This window comes from Periophthalmus magnuspinnatus, chromosome 6 (assembly GCF_009829125.3).
Source record: "Periophthalmus magnuspinnatus isolate fPerMag1 chromosome 6, fPerMag1.2.pri, whole genome shotgun sequence".
In the NCBI taxonomy this organism is placed as follows: Eukaryota; Metazoa; Chordata; class Actinopteri; order Gobiiformes; family Gobiidae; genus Periophthalmus; species Periophthalmus magnuspinnatus.
Window position 1 is genome coordinate 4,764,091 of NC_047131.1, and position 24,016 is coordinate 4,788,106.

The 24,016-nt window shown below is 37.3% G+C and overlaps 2 protein-coding genes across 2 annotated transcripts in view; one reads left to right on the forward strand and one right to left on the reverse strand.

The window, feature by feature from the left end:
• Positions 1-13,570, reverse strand: part of spg11 (SPG11 vesicle trafficking associated, spatacsin) — a 36,868-nt gene extending 23,298 nt beyond the window's left edge. Inside the window, exons 1-12 of the mRNA XM_055222507.1 lie at positions 13,219-13,570; positions 11,785-11,969; positions 10,680-10,907; positions 9,880-10,099; positions 8,435-8,572; positions 7,098-7,468; positions 6,578-6,723; positions 4,056-4,167; positions 3,304-3,459; positions 2,644-2,798; positions 1,145-1,321; positions 324-395 (exon numbers count right to left, since the gene is read on the reverse strand). Coding sequence (XP_055078482.1) covers positions 324-395; positions 1,145-1,321; positions 2,644-2,798; positions 3,304-3,459; positions 4,056-4,167; positions 6,578-6,723; positions 7,098-7,468; positions 8,435-8,572; positions 9,880-10,099; positions 10,680-10,907; positions 11,785-11,969; positions 13,219-13,427 — 2,169 coding nt within the window. The 5' untranslated portion in view covers positions 13,428-13,570. The remainder of the gene's footprint in view (positions 1-323; positions 396-1,144; positions 1,322-2,643; positions 2,799-3,303; positions 3,460-4,055; positions 4,168-6,577; positions 6,724-7,097; positions 7,469-8,434; positions 8,573-9,879; positions 10,100-10,679; positions 10,908-11,784; positions 11,970-13,218) is intronic.
• A 591-nt stretch (positions 13,571-14,161) lies between these two features.
• Positions 14,162-24,016, forward strand: part of ciao2a (cytosolic iron-sulfur assembly component 2A) — a 17,724-nt gene continuing 7,869 nt past the window's right edge. Inside the window, exons 1-3 of the mRNA XM_033967999.2 lie at positions 14,162-14,448; positions 15,183-15,347; positions 19,512-19,561. Of these exons, the coding sequence (XP_033823890.1) occupies positions 14,325-14,448; positions 15,183-15,347; positions 19,512-19,561 (339 nt within the window). The 5' untranslated portion in view covers positions 14,162-14,324. The remainder of the gene's footprint in view (positions 14,449-15,182; positions 15,348-19,511; positions 19,562-24,016) is intronic.

Sequence of the window (24,016 nt, forward strand, 5' to 3'; positions counted from 1 at the left end):
AACAAACAGCAAGTTATAGCCTTTTTGACTTGAAAATACACATGAAGCCTTACTTGGGAACTTACCTGCATTTTGAGTCATGTGTGAACAAAGTCAGAACTGATTTCCTTGCATTTTTGATCTGGCAGTTTCTGTGGTTATGACCTAATAAAATAACCTGGCATTTGCAGTGAAGGCTTATGTGTGAATAAAGCCACCATCTGCTTTGTTTCCATGGTTACGAGCAATTTTTGTGGGAACTTTACTTACTTCATATCTGAGACGTTTATGAAATATTTATGAAAAAGACAGCATAATCCATGTATAATGTAAATAACACTCACCACAAACTCACGGAGCTCTTTGTTGTCTGTGTGCAGGCAAATACTGTGGAGCTGCTTCTTCACACTGAAACCCTAATGTACAAAATGAAGGACACAACAAGGGCAAAGGGATAATTAGAACAGCCTCAATTAGCAACTCACAAAGACCTTAATTATTTAAGTAATATTCAGTCACAGAAATATATAATTACATGATTTTTTGAATGTTTTTCATAATTATTTTTTTTAAAAAGGCAATCAATGACCATTATTCAGTTGCTCAGTAGCCCAAACAACAGGAAATATGCAATTAACAGCAGAGAAACAGGCATGAATTAAATATATTTTAAGATCCATGTATTGTCCAGTAAGTACTTTTCTGAGGAGTCATAGAAAGTCACCTTGAATGGGGGACATACATTAAAGTCCCCCTGTGTAACTTTTAAACATAAATATTAAAATAAAAGCATGCTGTTCGCATTTTGAATGTTTTTATTGCACTGAAAAAATCTTGGAAAAACATGCATCCTTACTCTGAGCAGGCTTGCATCTCCACAAACCTGACTCTTATTTGGCCTGGAGGAGGGACTATACCTGCTCGTCTCCATGGAAATGTTGTTTCTTTAGTCATAATATTCCACGATATGGCATTAAAGTCTGAATCATTCTTAATAAACTATTTGTTCATTACAAAAAAGGTCTTTGTTCATGCTTTTTTGATGCTTTAAGTGCAGTTATTACAAAGTGTTGCTCGATTTTAATTTGAAATGTTGCTTTGATAATAGCTCTGTGTTGGTATTAAAATCTCACTATATAATTTAGATATTATTTTGAAACACTACCATGTTAACGAGAAGAGCGTTGGCCGTCCCCAGGTCTCTCTGCTGCAGACTGGAGTACACCTGCCCCAGCCCCTCCCTCCTCACGTCAGCCAATCTGTGCTCTGATTGGCCCCTTCGCCTCAGAACCGCCTGAGCTCGAGGAATCTGATTGGTCAGGACAGAGGCACGGACCAATTCCTGTAAAACAAACAGAAATAATGTCTAGAGAACTTCTGCTCAAATGGAAAAAGCCCATCTAATAACAACATTATGTCAGTTTCATTGGCAGAGCAGATTTCATGACCGCTCAAAGTGTCTTACACAGAATGAAATCTCAAACATTTCTAAAATATTTAAATGTTCACATTATTTATACAAATCAAATACATGTGATGATAGTTAAGATTTTCAATCAATAAATATATGAATTCAAGCTTAACTTTGCCATTAGGTTTGCCAAAAGTATAAAAAAATCAAGACACTAATCGATACTAAAACTAGTATCGAAACTAGATGCTCAGTAAAGCTAGTATCGAGACTGAAAAAAAAAATAATAATAATAATAAAATTTAAATAAAATCAGGATCATTGATAACATGTGACCAGAACTAGTTTAACACCACATGGAATAATAAACAAATACTATTAGTTTTTTTGGAAAATTACCATATTGATTAAAAAGAGCTTTTAAAATGATCATTTGAGTATCAACATTGGTATCAAGTCTATTATTTGGTATCAAACCTGTTTCACATTATACATTATTCATAAGCAATATTACAAAGATACTTTAATTTAGATTTAAAATATTAGGCCTTATTTCACGGCACATGTGCATAAACATATCATGCATTATTGTGTTTATTGTAATAATCATTTTGGGGCTGGTGCCATTATTCAGTATGTTACATTGGCATTTCACGTTTCGTATCTTTAATTTCAAGGCTGCATTTCTAGTCGCTTCAATTAGCCATTTGTGCACCCTCTAATTTAAGCACTGGAAATGAACCATAAAATTTAGCCTTTAGTAGTGCATAACATTTATTGATAAATGCTGTTGTACTGAAGGCCTTTGGAGCACAGAAATGAGTTTGGTGATGGGTTATGGACGTTTGTGTTGTAATTACAGCAGTGTTGTCAGTTGCTCAGAGGAAGTCAGCCTCAGTAAACAAGATTTAAGTTTGACCTTTTGAGCTTGTTTATTTCCTCATTAAAAGCAACTTTTGTAGTTCTATCTTAGGACCAAGCAATATGGTCACAATTCGATTTTATAGTTTCTTATTAAAAACAAATAAACATGAACTAAAAATATGGTTAATGAACAAATACAATACAGACTTTGCAATTTCTCACACACTAAATCCCAAAGCTGATCACTGACTGACATTATCTCTTAGTTAATACTTTACACAGCAGTTTTGTTCTGTACCTGTGAACGTTTGGCACGCTTAACAGTGATTTTTGCGTTTTGTGATGTATATACTTTATTATACTGTATTCCTAGTTGTTCAGTATATTACCGGTGTGGGCAGTTGGTCCCATTCGTCAGCAGTGCTCTCCTCTCTCCTGCACCCAGAGCCAGAACTGGACCAGGGGAACCTCTTCATGAAGCCCCTGAGGTGGGTCAAGTACTGGTCCAGCACCTCCACACAGCTCTGCACATCTGCACTATCACCTACACACCAGACAAAGACAGTACAATACAAGAAATATATGTACAAATATTCAAATCATCACCATCAGGCAAAATGACAAATGATCAATGACAGAAGATAAATGTGATTATTAGGTTTAATTATGTCCTGTCCTATGTATACACACACGCACGCACGCACGCACGCACACACACACAATTATAATTACCATAGGCCAAGCATTTCTGGATGCTTATCAATTACACCTCTTTTTGTATTCCCTTTGTGCATTTGAATCTGCATAAGAAACCTTTATTTATCCCTTTAAGGGTTATTCATTGCAGCTACCTGCCAACCACACACACACGTAATTGTGTGTGTGTCTGTGTACACACGGCATTAACAAGATTGAAGCTATAAAATGAGAGTTTTCTTGCTTTCTCTGCACAGTTTAATTATTCTTTTTTATGCTGTTATGTGTTAAATAAATAAAACAAACATTCTTTCTTGCATACTTTGGACTAGTTGAGTGTAGTGTTTTCTTACTGTTCTGGTCAGACAGCAGGGCTCTGATCTGGGAGTGCAGGAAGCTCAGGGTGATGTGGAGGAGTTGTTCAGAAAACTGTCGACTCTGAGCCTCACTGTTCGAGTCTCGCACAGAAGAACACAACAGGTCTAAAGCCGGACACAGCTGCTGCACTCCTGAGTGAATTTAACAGTTTACTTATACCGTGCAACATGCATACAACGTGGTTAGTCCTTGTTTAGTCCAGTATTTAGTCGTCATCAACACTTTTACCAATAGTGTTCCTTAAGTGCCCTTGTGAAATTCTAGTTTCATTTTGTTTAGTCCCATTATGTTTGGCCCCGGTTTAGCCCCGGTTTAGCCCCCCGGTTTAGCCCCCCGGTTTAGCCCCCCGGTTTAGCCCCCCGGTTTAGCCCTGTTTTAGCCCCGGTTTAAACCCTGTTTTAGCCCCGGTTTAACCCTGGTTTAGCCCCGGTTTAACCCTGGTTTAGCCCCGGTTTAACCCTGGTTTAGCCCCGGTTTAAACCCTGTTTTAGCCCCGGTTTAACCCTGGTTTAGCCTTGGTTTAACCCTGGTTTAGCCCTGGTTTATACCTTGTCACTTTTATGTTTGCATTAGCAGCAACTTAATCCTTGCTTTAGTGGTTCTTGGTTTGTCAAAAACAAACCTACAAACTAATAATTTTACAAACTGCACCCCAAAAACAGCTTAAAACCCAGAGACTACTGTCAGTTTGAATATAATGTAGAGTAATAGAGTTATTTTTGCTTACTTTCTGTGAGGCTGGCGCTAAATCCTGTTGGTTGCTCAGATGGGCTCAGGACATTTTCTTTACTCTTCAGGTAAAAATCCACTGTATCTAGCTGACGGTTCTTCAGCCCAGCCTTTAATACAAGAAGTAATATTTTAAACAACTTGTGTGTGTGTTTGTCATATGTGTTGTTAACTATTGTTAAATGCGTAGTAAAAACTGTGTTAAAAATAAATAAATTAATAATAATAATAATAATAATAATAATAATAATAATAATAATAATTAAAACTGCAAGCAGTGATAAAGGCCCTCGCCACCCCTTGCGACCGCGGGGTACACGCCACCGCGGAGATCCTGCCTTTCGTTCCTGCTTACATCGCCCCTCCCCCCAAAATCAGCGTCTCAGTAATACTACCCCATTCATTCCAATGAGAGCATTTATGACATTGTCACGCCTGAACGGTTGGAAATAGAGGTATGTCTTCATTGGCTTTTTTATTCAGTATTATGAGAGGAATATGTGTACCAAATTTTAATGGTCTATGACACAGTAAATATTTTTCAACCCAGTTAACCAAAACCCATGTATTTCAATGAGAAATGGCAGACGTTGCCATGGCAACACCTTTCAAAATAGAGGTATGGTGTTGTTGACTTTTTTGTTCAGTATAGCAATAGGGATGTCCATGCCAAATTTCAAATGTTTATGTCAAAGTAATTTTTTTGGTCCAATTCAAAAGTTCAAGGGGGTGCTGTGGAGCCAAAAAAAAATTTGACACATGTAAATTGTATATCATTTGGTGCTGATCAATATTGTAAACAATTGTATATTAATGCCGGGAAATAGGAAACTGCATGTGTGAGTTACGCGCAATTTAATAGTTCAAAATATTGCTTATTTTTTTGCAGGCTGGCCACACCTACATTTTATCATGTAGAAAAATCCAAGACAGTTCCCTATAATCCCACATGGGTCTGGTTCATTGTGACCATTTGGCAAGTTTCTTGAATGAAAAGCCGAGGCGCAAAAAATCCAAATGTGAGAGGTAAAATTTTGAAAAAATGGGGTTCCGCCCAAAATGGCCGACTTCCTGTAGGGTTTAGGGTGGGGTCATAATATAATTTTTTACTTGTCTTGATATGTTCTATCTTTGTACCAAATTTCATTTGTCTACGATGAAAAAGGTCTCATTGCCACAGTGTATTTCAAATTTTGAGGTGGCGCTATTGAGTCATTTTCATACGTTAATTTTTTTGAACATCAAAATAATTAATTTTTCACCAATCTTGAATTTTGGGTCCAATAAAATTGACTTTTCGTTAACGTTCAGGGGGTCAAAAGTGGATTCAAAGTCGCGACCAAAATAAGAAGAAGAAGAAGAATGGAAACGCATTTTCCACCCATTATTTTTCTCCTAAACCATAACAGCTACAGTCATGTGACTTTTTCACATTGTGCCCCATCACAAATAAGGCCCCTGTGAATTTTTTCACACGTCCACGACAAATCGCTTGTCTTCTACGAATTTTTGAAAATGAAATTTGAAGAGGGCGCTAGAGACCCATTTTGTGAGAGAGTGCCTTGATTTGCATACCATTGCGTTCAGCTCACAAATGTGCATAAACGCTGTATTAGCCTTTTCCCAACAAAAAATGTGTGAAAGAGAAATATTTTATTGAAATATTGCAAAAATTGCGATTTTGTTGAAAATTCACCCTGACCACACCCAAAGTCATAATCAAAATGTAATTGTTAATCTTTAATCACACATGGGTTTAGAGGGATTTGGACAAATTTGACGCGTTTGTGATGAAAACTGGGCGAGAAAATGTCCTGAATGTGAGGGTGTGCACTTTTGTCGTTCTCGGGTTTGATCCAATATGGCCGACGTCCTGTACATTTTAGGGTGGGGTCATAATATTATTTTTGTCATGTCCCGACATGTACTATTTTTTGCTGTGAGTTTCGGATTTTTACGTTGACTTTTTTCCGAGTCGGGCTCCCATTGGCCCCATGAAAATCAAAGTTTGAGGTGGCGCTACCGAGTCGTCTTTCGTTATTTTTTCTCGGGGTCTTTTGTGACAATTAGAGCTCGTCGAGTTCAAATTTTTGACACCACTCACTGCCATGTCGGGGCGTGTTTACTACTTGATTTTTGCCATTTTCCGGGTTTCGGACGCGGTTTTAATGAGTCCCTCGCCGGGACGGAGTCCCAGGCTCGGGCCTAATAATAGGGAAATAAAGAAGAAAAATAATTTAGACACAATTTAAATAGCAATGCAGTATTTGGTTTATATCTATTTTTTGCCATACCACTATAACAAAAATGTATCATGATTTTAGTATTAAATAAATAAATCCTTAAATTCCTTCCAACTTCTTCAAATCACACGCTTTTACTGACAGAGGATTGACTTTAAACTTCTCAATTATAAACACATTTCCAGATAACAGAGTCCTGAAATTGATGAAATGCATATACAGTTTTTTTAAATGTCAGAAATAACACTACCAACTTGATGGTGATTAGATTTCATACCTCCAGGGAGTGGATGGGGATAGAGCAGCGCCCCCAGTTGTTCAAATTACAAACTGCGTCCACTGTGGCCGCGCTGCCGAACAGCATCAACCTGCTGAGTAAGTCCTGCTGTGAAACTGAGAACAGGACCTGGAACAGACCGGAACCTAGACAGGAGAAAGAAAAAACATATGACATAATTCTTTTTATAACAGTTTGTTTTGAATATATATTTGTCTACATTTAAGAATTACTCTAATTTACTACTTTGGATGAACAAAGCACATTTGTTTATTCATAAGGAGGAAATATATTTAAATACAGTTATTTACTACACTACAAACTGTGTCAAAATCTAATCTGAAAAAATAAACACAGACTAAAACATGACTGAATTACATCTGAATTATAATGGAATGCATTTTATTATTAAACTAATGGTTTGGTTTATCCTCAGACACCTACTAATAAAACATTTGACCAGACACCAAAAAGAATAAAAATGTAAAAATTATAATTGAGTTTTGTGTCTTAGTCTTACTTTTCAGCAGGAGTACATGTTGTTTCTCTTCACAGCGCTGCACAGGAGCCGCCTCACCCTCTGCCGTGTGGTAGCTCACTTTCCTAGACTCAAACTCCCATAATGCAACAGTGGTTTGAGCTTTACCCGGGGCGATGAAGGTGAGCAGAGCGGAAAACTCAGATACAATGAGAAGGTGTGGAGAGCAGGCATCAGGGACAGTGAAGGACAAAGTAAGGCCTCTGGGAGAGACTCTGCTTTGGTCTGGCAGTGATGCATGATGCGAGCTGAAGTGAGGCAGTGAGGACCACCAGAGGGCGCTGGAGGAGGAGGGAGGAGGTGGACTGTCTCGGGCCGCACTGTACATAGAGGCCAGACGAGACTCCCAAGAGCTGAAGAGAAAGAGTAGAGAGAAGTGTAGAGAAAACTAAATTTGTCAGCAGTTTTTATGTCATATAAAACATTTTGTAATTGTAAATACATTAAATCAATGAAAAAAGCAATATTTGTTTGGAATATGTTTACTTTGTTTATTATAAACATGAAATTGTTCTTATATACACCCAAGCCCAGGGTTTTTACAGGGCCTCCAGTTTGAATGGACCAAGCTCTAATGGCCAATGCAGCCCCATACCTCCCCCAAAGATTTCTGCCCCACTTTCACAGCACATCCAATTCAACTAAAAATATTGAACAATCTGAAGCTAAAGATTAAAAAGCTGACAACATGCCCTGTCCACCAAATGTGTTTTTACCATGCGCTCTATGGGAAACATGCTTTCTGGGCTACAGAGAATTTTTTATTGGCCACTAGTAAAATTTCCGAAAGGTTTAAGGTGTCAATAACATAATACAATACCATACTCACATTTTTTAACATATCTATTAGTTCAACTTCCTGCTGATGGACACCATTTTGAGCACTCAAAACTGATACTTATATATATATATTTTATGTTAATAACGTTTTTCACAGTTCCTAAAAATAGATTGTACAAACGCTGAAAAGCCGGTGTGTCCTCTGTCAAAACAACCTCCTCAGTCCAGTTCTAACATTCTGCAACTTATAGCCGGAACTTGTTTTTCCTACACAGTTTCCTGGTTTTACAGTGTTTAAATGTAGAATGTGTCGGTTTGTTGTTGTTGTGACATTAGTTGTAAACTTAGTGTGTAACTTTTCCACACTCAAACCCGGTTGTAACCGTGTATACCTTTAAGTGAATAATGAGAGTTGTTTAGAAACAGCAGATAAAAAACTGTCATTGAGCTGAGACCAAACTTGTGGGGGCATTGATTGTCTAAGGGTTTGGTTCTCCTCGCTCCTGTTTGTCATTCTCCACCTCTCCCTGGTCATTTACCATTCGGTGCTGAAGGCCAGTCCCAGGGCTGAGAGGCAGTGTTTGGAGCAGGTCACAGAATCCTGGTCCCTGGCGTCCGGAGGCTGCAGTGAGGGTCTCTCTGGGCTCCGCGCACACAGCAAATGCCCTGGATATACCCTGAAAAAGTTTCTGAAGTTCATTTTTGCTTGTTCATAGTGCATTCGCGTCCTTGGAATAACCGCAATCCATCCAAACAGCATAGCAAATTGAAGCCACAGTCAGACAGAGCACAACTTTGGGTCTTTTGGCAGCAGAAATAAATGAGCTATGGGCTTTTCTCAGCTTTGCCTTCTCAAATCAGGATCAGAAAATACACACAGTATGGATAAACAAATCATTTTCCCCAACGTTATTATAGGCAAGGTTATAAGACTTTCCACTCTGACTTTGCGTGGGCCCATTTAAAGGACACCCTTTAATCTGAAATACTTCAATTAATCAAATTTTTCAGCAATTTTAAAAGTGTGTGGTTTGGAGCAAAATTCAGACTTTAGGAAGAAATCTGTTTCTTATGTTAAATGAAATGAAATCTTATGCTATAAGTAAGTAATTCATTAAGCCCTAATTTCATTGCATACAAAATATCACTGCTATTGACAAGAACACTGCCTATTGGTTGGTTTCAAACTGGTAACCATTCTCCAGGGTCACAGCAATTCAAACTCAAATCAAAATACTTTATGTTTTGAATGTGGAAAGGTCCTCTATGGGTCCTCACAAAGCCACAAAACAATTAGAGCATTGAAATTATGAGAACACTGAAGATGTACGGGGCTTTTAACATCATGTATGAGGGCACCACCTCATGACATCATCTGGTGGAACTGACCATTTTCAGCTCTTGAGTAGAGGTGGGACATGTATTGGAAAATGGATAGAATGTTATATACAATTGTTATTCTGGAGATATATGTGAAATTAAAATATCGAGGATGTTGTCTATAGTTAAAACTATTTATATGACAGCAAAAAGAGATGATTAAAAATAAAATGAACAGAAATGTCTCGTATAATCTGCCAAACAGGAGAATATACAATGATAGTGCTGCACTTTAGGGTTATCATGTTATGTTTCACGTGTCTTGTTTTGTGCAATACTTGAACCTCAACCAAGAAGAAGTACTTTCCTGAGGCATTGTTTAAATATTTTCTGAATATTATCATTGAGATAATGCAAAAATAAATAAATAAATAAATAAATAATAATAATAATAATAATAATAATAATAATAATAATAATAATAATAATAATAATAATAATAATAATAATAATAATAATAATAATAATAAATATTGCCCACTCCTGCTTGAGAATACCAAACATGCATGGATGAAATAACAGACTAGCTCAAAAATAATCAAGTTTTCCATTCACTCCAAAATCCGATCACATTATTTAGTTTAGAGACACTGAAACGCTTTACCTGAAGTAGTGGTTTAGGTCGATGGCCGTGGCGGTGTTAGTGTCTGTGACGGCCACAGCAGTGCTCAAGTCGTAGGACACTTGGAGAAGAACGTAAGAAGCAGGAGGAGAGAGTGAGGGAGGAGGAGATGAGGACAAGTCATCATCCTCCAGTCCAGAGTCCAGATACAAAGGCAGGTCCACAGAGGCCAAGAGAGATCCATCAGACAGAGCATAGACCGCTGTAACACAGGGATAAGGAATATACAGAAAGAAACGGGAGATTTCCACTTACTCCACAAAGCTACACAAAACATTTTAATCTTGTTTCTACATAATGGGGGGAGGTTTATATCGATGTTTTCTTGTTATAAAATCCTATGATATTCAATGTATTTTAAGGAAATAACCAGTCATCTGAAATTTCCAAAAACTTTTTGTAAAAAAAGTAAAAATACAAAACATTTTTAAATATTATTCGAGTAATCTGTTCATCCTGGTAAAGCACCTGGTGTTGACAGTCCTTTGCCCCAGTGAAGCACTCACATCTTGCACCTGATTTAATTTATCAATGTGGCCTTTGGAGAGAACCTTGAGTAACTTCAGAGCCAAAAAAACTAAATAAAAATCAACAAAACTAGCACTGAGAAAATCCAAATATTACAATCGTACCACTTTTTTGGTTTTAGTAGATAGTGTGCTCTAACTCTAATAAGGATGAAAAACACTGGCCTCACCCACTTAACCCATTAACCTTAAACCTTAGGCCACTTAGACAACCATCAAGCAGAATTATTCTACTTGTACTCAGTGAAAGGATACAGATGAGCCCATTGGTTGTGATGGTAAAGAGCGCTCCTCTGCAGACACAGTGATGAACCGGAGTCTGGCTCTCTCTGACATTTTGTTGGATTCTTAAACAGGACACGATCTCTGGCTCCTCCTCTGTCTGCTGCCACTGAAGCTGCAATATCCACTCAGAGTTTATCAGAACACAGCAAAGACCAGAAATCCAAGATAAAACATGGAGGGACTGGAACTCAGATACACCTAAAAGAAAGTAAGATCAAAAGTAAAGTAAGTTTAAAGGTCCTATATTACGCAAAACTGACTGACCTGTCTGTCTACATCTCCAAAGTTAAAAACGCTATGTTCCACCTTGTAATGTCATCAAGTGGTCATTTTTATTTGGCAATTTAAATGATTTAGTCTTCAATAGTCTAGAATAGCCATAAATGAATGAAACAAAACATTACTCCAGGTATGTTTGTGATGTGGAAACAACATTATAACACACATCAAATTTTGCATAATACAGTCCCTTTAACAAAAAAAATGCTTCATGTCTAAGGGTGGACAGATTATCAAAATATCTATAATACTGTGAATTTTGTTTTGAAGATATAAAAAATAAAATAAAATAATTAATAAAAACTAAGGTTGAGGTAAAAATGTTCTTGGCTAGAGAATTTTTACCTGTTGAGTTTTAGGTTGTTGAAAAGAGCAAATAAAAAAAATAAAATGTAAAGTACTAAACTTTCAAGAGTATTGTAATAAGTGGTATTTATGTACTTTTGTGGGTGAGTCGTTTCAAATTTGATTGATACACAACTAGGCAGTGGCTTTGTAATTACAAAAGAACAATAATATCCATTAGCTTCTCCGCCTGTCCTCACTACACAGACTTCATTGGCTAAATATTTATGATGCTGGGCTTGAGATTTTGTAACCAGTTTTCTTATTTTACCTTTGCACACTTTGGTTGTTTGTAATTAATTTTGTGAAATCAAAAGAAAAAAACACATTTTTAGAAACTAAACACATTTTTCATTTCAAATTGAAAATAAATTCAAATAATACACAGATTCACATTTTTTAACTTCTTTTTTTATGGACTGTTATTCTTGTGCTGTGAAGCTGTACTCACTGTGGTCCTTCTTTATCGCCTGGAGCAAATTTTCAGCAGAATATTCACCCACACGTAGAACAGAGACAGAGCCCGGGCGAACAGACACCTCCAAAAGTTTTAGGTCAAACTGTGAACTCACAGCCAGAAGTCTGGAGTTGCTCCTGGGAAAGCTGCTGTAGAAACCCCCCTCCTCCCACTGGAGACTGATAAGAGAAAGAGAGATTCATTGTAAATTCATTTAAAATATTAATTTCAAACAGGTCTGGTCCTTTTTGGAAATATAACAGACTGAAACAGCAAACCTGCAGTATGACTGAGTGATTTATTGATAGGGATGGGACAAGATCATGCCACAAGACGATTACACACAGAAAATTATCTTGGTTTTTTTGGTACAGACAAATAAGAAAGTTGTATGCGCAGGTAAATTATGTTTTGGGAATCCGGGGTTCAAAAAAGCAGTGCTATAATGAGAGCAAAAATAAAGTAAAAAATAAATGTCAACATATAATCTTGTCTCAGTCTTGAGTCATGTAGGAAATGTGTCTCATCCCACCCCAACTTATTCAACAATACACATATATTTTGATATTCACATATTCATAAAAACATAATAATGGGATAATGGGATGAATTCAGAGGAAACCATGTAATTTGTCTCAGTAAATAAAAATGTACTATGTGTATGTAAATATTATTTTGTCATAGTTCTAAGTGTAATATAGTGACATTTGGTTTGGTTTAACAATTTTGGGTGAATTCACACTTTGGTTTGATCCTGCTCTAGTCCTTGTTTGGTCCTGGTCTAGCCCTTGTTTGGTCCCGGTCTAATCTTGGTTTGATCCTGTTCTAGTCCTGGTTTGATCCTGCTCTAGTCCTGGCTTGATCCTGGTCTAGCCCTGGTTTGATCCTGCTCTAGTCGTGGTTTGATCCTGTTCTAATCCTGGTTTGATCCTGTTCTAGTCCTGGTTTGATCCTGTTCTAGTCCTGGTTTGATCCTGCTCTAGTCCTGGTTTGATCCTGCTCTAGTCGTGGTTTGATCCTGTTCTAGCCCTTGTTTGGTCCTGCTCTAGTACTTGTTTGGCCCTGGTCTAGTCCTGATTTGATCCCAGTCCAGCCCTTGTTTGATCCCAGTCTAGTCCTGGTTTAATCCTGGTTTGATCCTGGTCTAGTCTTGGCCTAGTCCTGGTTTGGTCCTGGTCTAGTCCTGGTTTGATCCTGTTTTAGTCCTGGTTTAATCCTGTTCTACTCCTTGTTTGGTCCTGGTTTAGTTCTAGCTTGATCCTGCTCTAGTCCTGGTGTAATCCTGGTGTGGTTCTGGTTTGATCCTGTTCTAGTCCTTGTTTAGTCTTGGTATAGTCCAGTGGGGGAGTGCACGTGACCCTAAAATGTAACGTTGACATTTACTTTACTTGACATGTTATTTAACTCCCTCTCTCTGTCCAAACTCACTGTCTGAAGCGTCCCTCCACTTGCACCGGCTTGGCCTCTCTGTCTGCGGGGTCCCATAGCTCCAGAGTCCCGCTCACACCGACACATCCGAGCAGAGAGGACCCGGGAGCGAGCTCGGCCCTCTGGATGTCCGCTGCCCGAGGACCGAGGGGGTTTTCAGGGATCACAGCCACCTCCAGGGCCTCCCTCCGGAGCTCAGCGGAGGACATGGTTGCAGCTCGGTTACAGGAGTATTAATTTAGCGACTAAGACACATTTTAGTGAAGGAAAAAGATAAACAAAAGAATTAAAGCAATAAAAATGTCAAAAGTGAAGCATGTTTTCCACTTCTTCCGCTTTTGGAAGAGTGGATCACGTGCGCTGTCAGCTGACCAAAGCACAGGAAGAATAATCACTAACCGAGACAATTAAACAGATTAAGGCGGACAGAAAACAGAAAACAGAAACATTGTAGACACATAAATGCGCATGCTACATTTACGCTACATAATGCTACATACAATGCTACATATAAAAGGTTGTATTATATTATAGAGAGATGTAGAATGGCCTATGCATAGAAATTAAAAGAAAGGATATCCCCTCATAAATATATTAACGTATAGATAAGGGAAATTAATGTTTAAGTACTGAGTAACTAACTTTTACTGTATGGTAGAGACGCAAAATCTACTGGAAATTACACATTTGCAACAAAATCAGCAAACTAGATCTACCTTTTTTCTATGTAAAGAATCGGTGAAAGTTCAAAATGCAGTAATTCATTCAATTCAAGACATATATTCATTATTATTATTATTATTATTATTATTATTATTATTATTATTATTAGTATTAGTATTAGTATTAGTATTAGTATTAATTATATTTCAACATCATCTTTTTTCGGTTTTCTACTACTTTTGCCTGGACTCGTGCGGTCGACGCTGATTGGCTGCTGCTCTGTGTACAGTACACACTTAGCTCTGATGCTAAATGCTAACACTGTCAGAATTTGATCTGATAAAACCGCCTCATTTCTGTTCGTATTTGACTGTATTTTCCCGCTTCGTTTTGGATTCACTGGCTTCTCCATCTGTCCGCTTTATAATGGCACTCGACGGAAGATGGAAGTAGTGTCTAATCTCGTTTCTTTCACCTTGTCCAAAGTTTTTCAGCTGTCAGGGCTCGATCAAAACTGTAATGTCTTGAAAACTAAAAGGATGGAGGAGAAAGCACTAGAAGTCTACGGTACGGTATTATAGTTTTATTTGATATTTAAGACACTCTTGTGATAGTGTTGTATTTATGGATTTTGTGGCAGAATTACAGGCTTTTGGGCCAAATAAATCCTTGAAAATCAATGTATTTCTGACTCGATTTAGCAAGAACAATGAGATCACTTCCCGTTGTTACTTCTATAACCATTAATGGTTCCTCAAATTATAAGATAAAATTTTAGATCAGATTTGTTAGATATGATGCCCTTAATGTCTTTACCTCCATCTAAATTGAGTTCTGAACATAATAATAATAATAATCAGAATAAAATCAATTGATTGAATTAAATTACTTCTGATTCCTGAATGATACAGAGACACTAACAACTATAAATCTTTTGAACTGGTTCAACTAGGGGATAGTGTTACCAATTATCACATGTATTCATGGGTACCAGCTTCCTGTTTATAGGTGACATTTTGAGGACTTTTCATTCAAAGGATATATTCTGGATTATTAATGGATATGTCAATAGTCCTGTTTTTCATCTTTCATCATTCTTTAACCTGCATCTATTTCTTTGATACTGGACTGCAGTGATAGTAAGTGGTAGGAATTGATCTGCTAACCTCCAGGTCTCTGGGTGAGCTCTCTACCGCTTGAGTAGATGAGAGATTGCAAGTTACGCAACCCAACAAGACTAACCACTTAACCGCTGTAATATTCTGACAATAACACAAGGTGATTATTTTCCTCTCTGTCAGATGTGATCCGCTCCATTCGGGACCCAGAGAAGCCAAACACATTGGAGGAGCTGGAGGTGGTGACGGAGAAGTGTGTGGAAGTGCAGGAGCTCGGGGATGAAGAGTACCTCATCATCATCAGGTTTTCCCCAACGGTCCCTCACTGCTCGCTGGCTACTCTCATCGGTATGTCCCTATATAAACACAATAAAACTAAGAAATAGGAGTTTGCACACTGTAAACAATTCCAAGAGGCCGGACCCTTAACGGAAGACGGAAATACAAAGTGATAAACAAGAAATACAAGAATCACGAATATCTGAACATGTTTATAAAGGTCTAAACTATTTGATAAGTACTTAATTTTTCTATATAAACAGAGGATATTTAATTGTCTAAATAATTGCAGCATTTGTGATTTGATAATTGTGCCTACTCAAATTGCAATTTACATTCAGTTGTGATTAGGGATGGGACGATATATGTTAATATCATTAATCGCAATCAAAACAGTCCGCAATTAATCATTCATGGCATTTTTTAATAATCGTGATCGTTGCACATGATTATAATCACCCTTACGGTTTCAATACAATATTCAGATGTTAGTTCTGGCGTTTGTCCACAAGGGGGCCCTCTGTCATAGCAATGAAACTTGTTGCCTATTCTGAATTGGGCATGGTTCTTCATCACCGTCAGTCACCGTCATGGCTAGTGGACAGACAGTGGATCTGCATCTGGATGACACCACACATTTATACCCTCCACTCAAGAAGGTGAAGTCTGATGTGTGGAATTATTATGGCTTTGAAAAAGAAGACCAGCAAGATGAGCCACCAATCAGCAGAGCCTGCCGAAAAAAAGTCACAGCTCCGAGGGCAAACACGAGGAACTTACATGCACGTTTACGAGTCAACCATACTGCGTTGTTTGACAAACTTGAGCTGAAAATATCCACGGTAAGAACATAGCATTTGAAATAAACTATTGAATGTAGTTTGTGTTAGTTTGGATTTGTATGAATACATGTTTGTGTGGACTTTGCTATCACTAGGTTTTAATTAATCTGAATACCTCTAATTTTATATTAAATGATCCAATTTGAAATGGGCTGCATCCATAGTGGACTGACTTCCTGTGAGCCCAGTTATGACAAGCTGCTCTTTTGTGGCTAAATACAGAAAAATAGTCAATTTGATTTGCATTTTCTGAAATATAGGTTGTCGTCATTGTCCTTGTTGTAATAAATTTGAAAAAATAGTAACCAGGGTAAAATATATTAAACCTCTTGTGATACGATTTTTAAAAAAATGCGTAGACCGTTCTAAAACAATTCATGTTTTGAATGTTAATTTAAATTGGAGGTTATATGAGATATGAGATAATATATTTATGTTATATGTTCTCAATTCACTGTTAATTTCACTTCAGCAAAAAACAACAAAGGTGGTTGCTCAGACACATGCAAATTGTATGATTTTTACTGGCTAATGCTCACCGGTGGGCACTCTCTAGCAGTAAATGCAAAAGTGAGACAGACGTGGGAAAGATTATGCGCTGAAGAATACATTAGTTTTGATTTTGAACTATCATCATGCACACACCCTCAACATGGAAAACACATGAAGATGCAGCTTTTAAGCAATGGATCTGGCATCAAAGAAGGAAATGGAGCCACTGCACGTAAGCTTGACCATCACAGAAGAAAATGGAGACGCTGCACGTAAGTTTGGCTCAATGAAGGAAATAGAGCCAGTACACGTAACTTTGGTATCAGTGAACTGATGGTGAGACATTGGAGGCGGCAGCGGGAAGAACTGCATCAATGTAAAAAGATGACAAAAGCTTTCAGAGGAAATAAAAGCACATGGCCCATGTTGGTGTTGTTTTATTTTCTAAACATGCAGGTATGTTCATCCCGTGTAAAAAAAACAAAACAAAACAAAAAACTCAAACTCTGTGTACCGTCTTTCTGTGTAAAAACCTGTGGCTTTCTGTGTAAAAACCTGTGGCTTATATTCAAGTGCGGCTTATATATGTATAAAATGAATTATCTTTTAAAATTTAGCTGGTGCGTCTTATATTCAGGTGCGCTCAAGGCCAAATTTATGGGAATGATGTTTTAGTGACTTTTTTTAAAAACACTGTAAACCTTGGTTCACAGTTTTATTTTATCTTAATAATTATTCCACAATAGTTATCCTGACAATATTGGTAATCGTGATTATTTTGGTCAAAATAATTGTGAGTCTAAATTTTAATATCATCCCATCCCCAGTTGTAATATATTTTGCAGCCCTAATTCTGCTCTTTCCACAGTTTATGAGCCATCACTTAAGTTATTTCAAGTTCAGATACAGTTCACATTTTAAATACGCCCAGGAGCATTAAGATTTGAGAGAAGCCTGAAATTCTAACAGCTGAATCAATACAAGAATCACCTGCAATTCAGAAAGTAGAAAACTACAGGGTTATATAAGGTAATATGCCTTTGAAACACAGCGATTGCAATTAAAGGTGCATTATGTAACTTTTCCAGGATGATGCTGTTGCTTTACCCGGAAATGTATTTATTTCCATGTTACATGAGGCTAGTCACTGTGTTCATAACATGTAATTCTGCTAAAGTGAGTAAAGTGAGTGGGCTAAGTTAATAATACAGGAACCATGTTATTACAACACTGTAATTTCCAGGCCAGACATGACTCTACTGCCTCACCATTCCTTACCGCTAACCAACACAACATGCTTTTGGGACGTCATTGAGGGCCAATGCAAATGTCAATATTAAGGAGACTTAATGCCAATAACTAATACATACATCACATTGTCAATGAACAGTCTCAGAATCAGAAAAATGCATGAAGTCAACGATTACACTGACCAACTCTTAACTCACAACTCGAGAGAGCAAACACATTCTCAAATATCCTAAACTTTTTAGTTATTGTCACATTACTTTATCTCCCTTTGCATGTATTCACTCAATACATTTGTCACTTGCAATTAATTTTGTCTTAATAATTATTCCATTTTGTACTTTTCCGGTTTATTCAATGAACTTCGACCACATCATTTCCGATGTCTGTTTTTATCATCGTGATCTTGGCAGCTTTTGTGACCACTCTGCCTCCATGTCACTCCTTTTATTCTTTATGGAGGAAAATTAGATTTGCCTCAAATTATATCCAATTATGTCATATTCTGTTTCTCTCTGAGCTGTTAAAAGTTCATTGCCTTTGATACAAAGTCACCTCCAAAAGGCTTAGCAATCAGTTTATAAAGTCTAAAGTCACAGTGCCCATATTTAAATTATGTTAATCTTTTTTTAAATAAAAAATGCATAGAATTCACCCTCAAACCATAAATTTTAAAGGCCGATGTTGTTGGACACTTGAAAAAGCCATTTTTGTTGCAGAGTAAATTACAAAATGACTAAATTGTTTACTTGCTGAAAGAGTTTCAAACAGAAGGTTGTAATAACTCTTAAAGTGTTTAATAATTGGAGCTAACTGACTGTAAATCCAGGCTAATTTGGCTTTTGGCACTGTTTCTTCTCCTTAATTACAAGTATCTGCAAGCATAATTCTCCCTTTGAAAACTGCTATAAACAACTTCTGCTAATGACTATGATTACAAAATGCTCATTGTTCCATAGTTCTCGGAGTAAGTACTTCTTGTATAATTTTCTAATTTAGGAGCCTCATACAAGGCTGTGTAGTGCTATTCAGCTTGTCTTTCCTTTGTAGCTTCTCCCAACAATTAAAATGACTCAAAGTGAACAAAATTAGCAAAAGTTCCCATTACAAGCGAGGCAAAACAAGTTATGTAGGGTTAATGACTTGAAATAAAAGTGTTCTACAAAATGATTTCTTCTGAGTATTCCTAGAAGGGCTGTAGTCAACTAAAGAAATTCTTGGTGTACTAAAGATATGTCCTACCAAAAGCTCTCAAAAGTATTACGTATCAGTATGTATTTGACCCAAACTGCACTCACAAGACTACAACTACACAGATGTTCATGCAGAAACGAGTATTTATGTACCATAAAACAATGTATTTATATGAAGACAGATTAAACTAATGAATCATGAGTTTATTCTGGCCTTTTACATATAAATATAAATATATATAAAAACAAAATAAACCATGCTTCAGCTAATTCAGTCACTCACTAGTGTCTCCTTTCTGCTGTTGTTCCATATGAATCCTTATAATATAAATAAAATGATTGACAAATTTTGGTCAAACTAGGCTCCATCAACCGATTAATCGCCTAAATGCCTAAATGCCTAAATGCCTAAATGCCTACAGCCCTAATTCCTAACACTGTTTTTTTCTCTTTTGCAGGTTTGTGCTTACAAGTTAAACTGCAGAGATGTCTACCATTTAAACACAAGGTGAGACACATAGCACAGATTCTGAAAAAGCTCTATATTCTAATTCAGTCTGGAGAACTTTCCTATACTAAAAGGAAAAGACATGTCCACCTTTTTCAACCAAGTTTTATCATATTTGTAGAGCTAATCTATTTCCTATATTTATTTATTTATATACTTTTGGGGCATGCGTGACAGCCCATTAATTTCTGCCTTATGTTCTGTTACTCCCTTCCTCCCTTCTTTTGGTAACCTTTGACCTCAGGAAGCTGATGTGCAAAAATAATACTAATTGGCTGATTCACTGCAGACACTTCAGGCTTTGTTTGGCACATTAAAACCCTCCAGAGCCTCGCTCCACTCTCCTCTGTCTCAGTTTGAAGTCAATACGAGTTTACCATTGGAAAACATTTTACACTGACTGCACAATATCACTATGACGATGAAAACACCAATTAAGGCGCTAGTGGTGCAGTTAGTGTTCGCCCACATACAGTGTTGCTGGTTCAGACTGAGTAGTTTCTTGAGACAAAACATATTTTTGTAATTACAACAGATTAGACACAATGTAGGATTTAAATTTAAAATGTAACTGTTTTATTTGAATGATTGTGAATATAATTGAGCTGTAACTAAAATAAAAAATTGCTCCTGGAAGAGTAGGTGACACTGTACTCTGCAGACTCTAGTGGGAATCAAAATAAACAATAAACAAATTGTAAATCTAATAACATCTTCAAATGAACAAATGACCTGAAATGAACCCGACTGAGGTTTGGGTAAAGCCACTAAACTGTTCACAAGTCAGAGTCCTGTTACATTAAACATCATTAACATCACTGTTTCAGCGGTCAGATCCACTGATCCACAGGCGGCACGATTCCAGCTTCCATAGACGAATGATGCTGCTGTGTCCTTCAGTAGTACATACTAGTACACAACCCTAGAGTGCCCTCGCACAGTTGTTAGTGTGACAATAACGAAGATGTGAAATTATATACTCAGATGCGACTTATATTTCACATATAAGTCTGAGTATAAGTCGCACCCCTGGCCAAACTTTGAAGAAAAAGTGCGACTTATAGTCTGGAAAATACAGTAACTGTAATTGTATTTTGAACATTGTTACAGGCTGTGCAGACCTGAAAACATGTGCAAAAAGACCTTTTATAACAAAGAGCATGGCATTATTCAATCAACGTGTCAAAAGAAAAAAAAAACCCTCAATGGTATCTTTCTAGAAACCGTCAGTCAGAATATTTCATCATTTTATTTGGTATACAATGCATTTAAAATAATTGTTTCTTGCAGCTCTTAAGATGTGAAATGTAGTGCCCCTAGTTAAGTAAGAGTTAGTCAAGTAAGAGTAAAAATAACTGATTTATGTTTAAATGAATGTAATCTAATCTGGTAGTTTTGGTGTGCATGTAGACGTAGCCAGCGTACATAACAGTGCTGGTAATATCCTTTGTCATATCCCTTTAAAATCTGTTCACATTCTTTCTTTTGTTTTATGTCTGAAAATGTATTTGTACTGAACCGTGACAGAGGCAGATGGAGCTCACGGCACTTTCTCTGAGATGATACTGCAGCTCTTGAGTTGAACTTTGCATAAATGTCATAGTCTGAGGGGGAATGAAAGTTATTGTCATTCCGAGCAGAACAATACTGTCTTCAGAGAGGGGGTGTGTGTGACTCAAAATCTGTCGCAGCACATGAAGAAACTGTAGTGGAAAATATAAGCAGAAATAGGCCTGTCATAACACATTTGAGACAACAGTTTATTGCTACTGAACTTTTCACTCTAAACTATAAAATTTAAAGATCAGATAATCATGGGTTTTCAGAATGATGACAAATTACGGCTGTTGCCATGGCAATCAATAATTTAAAACAAATGATTATGTTTTTTGAATGGGGGAAAAAGTGTTGTGTAACAGGAAGCTGAAATCCAGGGATGAATATAATTAATACTGTGCAGTGACATCATGCTGGGGGTGTTCTACATTTCTCTATGGCGAAATGTTGAGTTACCATGGTGACACAGTGCTTACATTGGCAAACTCTCACAAAAAAGTTTTAACATTGTCAGAAAACTTAAGAAAAAATGGATTGTGACTGTAATTTATGTGTGAGAGACTTGTTTAACAGCACATATCACCTCATCTGTTGTAGTTCCAAATAAATCAGTCCTTATGGCCAGACTGTGGTGAAATAAAGCTCAGATTAAAGTCTAACTTGAGTGACAGAGCTAATATTTAGTTTGTATGTGACATCTAACACAAGAAAATCAAAAATTCACTCACTAAACTATAGGGACACTGCAGGCTGAGCTCACAGTCATCACTGATACAGACTTTGTGATCACACAGTTGAACTGAACCTTTCTCTCCTTAAGTATGATGCTTCTGAATCTGTGAGTTAAGTAACTCGTTATTGTGGGGTGAAACCAAAAGCCCCATGGACAAAAACGAAGCAATAAAAAGCAAAGAAACACATTTAGTGTGTTGTGTTTTCCATAGTTCTGCCTCAGGGCCACTCAGTCGGAGTGCGGAGGGACATTTTTGAGTAAAATGATGTCAGTGCATAACCTCTAGAGGTCAGGATTGTGACACCACACATCATCGAGCCTAATGTTAAACTCATGGAGATTTGAAGCATGATTAGAAATATGTACCAGTAGTGACTCAGCAGTTTATCAGGTCGATCTACTTTTTAACGTTGTTTTGCTAATATATCTGTGAGGGTTTTGCACTATTGCCACACACAAGGTGGGTTTCCATGGTAACAGCGTTTTTGACGTTTCATCCTGAACTCTATAACCCTAAAGTATGATAATCACCTTTTCTAAATTAACAGTATGTTAAACAAAAACTATACATGTTTAAAAACAGTAAAGTGACATTTCTGCTCTTTGTGTTTCATTTTACAGTTTATTCACTTTTTGTTTTTTTGATACTTACGCCTCAACTGAGACAAGCCAGTTCAACAAATTTCTGATGAGCCATCATCCAAGTATTGTCATTGGTAGTCCAAGAAATAAGATAAGGTATTCCTTTTTGTTAGTGTCATTCACCCCCAGGTTTGCCAGGTACACGGTTTTCTCTTGGAATTGGGCAGCTCAGAGGTGCCACGGGTGAAAAATATCATCCGCAGGCTTGGCCAGAGCTATTTTCCATGTAAAATGTCCTGCTTTTAGAATAATCCTAATGATGTTTGTGCATTTGGTGATAAATCTTCATGTACAAAGCCATCAGCGCTCGGTGGAACTTTGTGCGAGAGAGAGGGAGAGGGAGGGGAGGAGCACTACTTTCATAAATACAGTGGAAAATACATGTGTGTGGGTACTGCGGGTTTTGGGTGTTTCTTTCCTTATGCTCTTATGGAGGTTGGATCGCTGAATCCTGGCAACCCTGTCCACTATTGTTAACCAATTATTCTTCCTCTTCTAGTACCATTTAACACACATAAAATAATTCCACTTTATTCCCTTAATATGATTGAAATCCTCCATTGACAATATAAGATGATTTGATCACAATTCAGTTAAATTTCTATTCATTACACAGTGAAAGTGCAAGTTCCAAATCTCATTATGCGTAACACTCTGTTTCCTCAAATAGCTTCAGAGAAATACACATGTGTTGATAGACTCTTTATACCGGAGAGCAATGTGATCCCATTTGGACACTGAGAAGTGATTTTAGGACAAACGTGTGGAAAACCCCTCTATGGCAGGTGTTTGGTGTTTTGCATGAGATTAATGGACTCTGAGGACGTTCATTCATTTATTTGTCTGGGCTCTGTGTCCCGCTGAGACCAAACCTAATCTTTCTAGATTTCTTTTGAAGTTGATTTACTGTGTTATCTTGATTTACACAATGAGCATTTTTAGCATAAACAGACACATTTGGTTTGGTAAATAGCTTGCTGCTTTGAAGTGATCTGCTTTTCTTGGATAGTAAATACTTGTCAAGTGAAAAAGGCTGTATTTGACCCACTCTGACCTGCCTTTAATCCTTTGTTGTCCTCCAGGGAGCAGTAGTAGAAATGAACACTTCTACTTCCACTCTGTTACATTTCCTTTTGACACCTTTTTTTTTCCTTTTGTTGAATAACTAGCAGCTTTAATTAATGCAAAGGCTGCCATGTTTGCTAACTCGGTAGTTCAGCTCTATGATGACCTCAGATGTAATGCTGGTGCTGTTCATGATCATGCTAAATGATCATATTTTTATATAGCGCTTTTCACCTTCAAGATACTCAAAGCTCTTTACATCAAGGAACCACTCACACATTCACACATTCATACGCCATAGACACTAGGGCCAAGGTGGGTTAGGTGTTTTGCCCAAGGACACAACAACATCATTCATCTGTGGGAGCTTGAATCACATCGCCACCATGTGGGTCAGTGTATTTGACAATCAGTCGATGGAAATTATTTTGGATGTGTTTAAAATGTGAACAAAATCC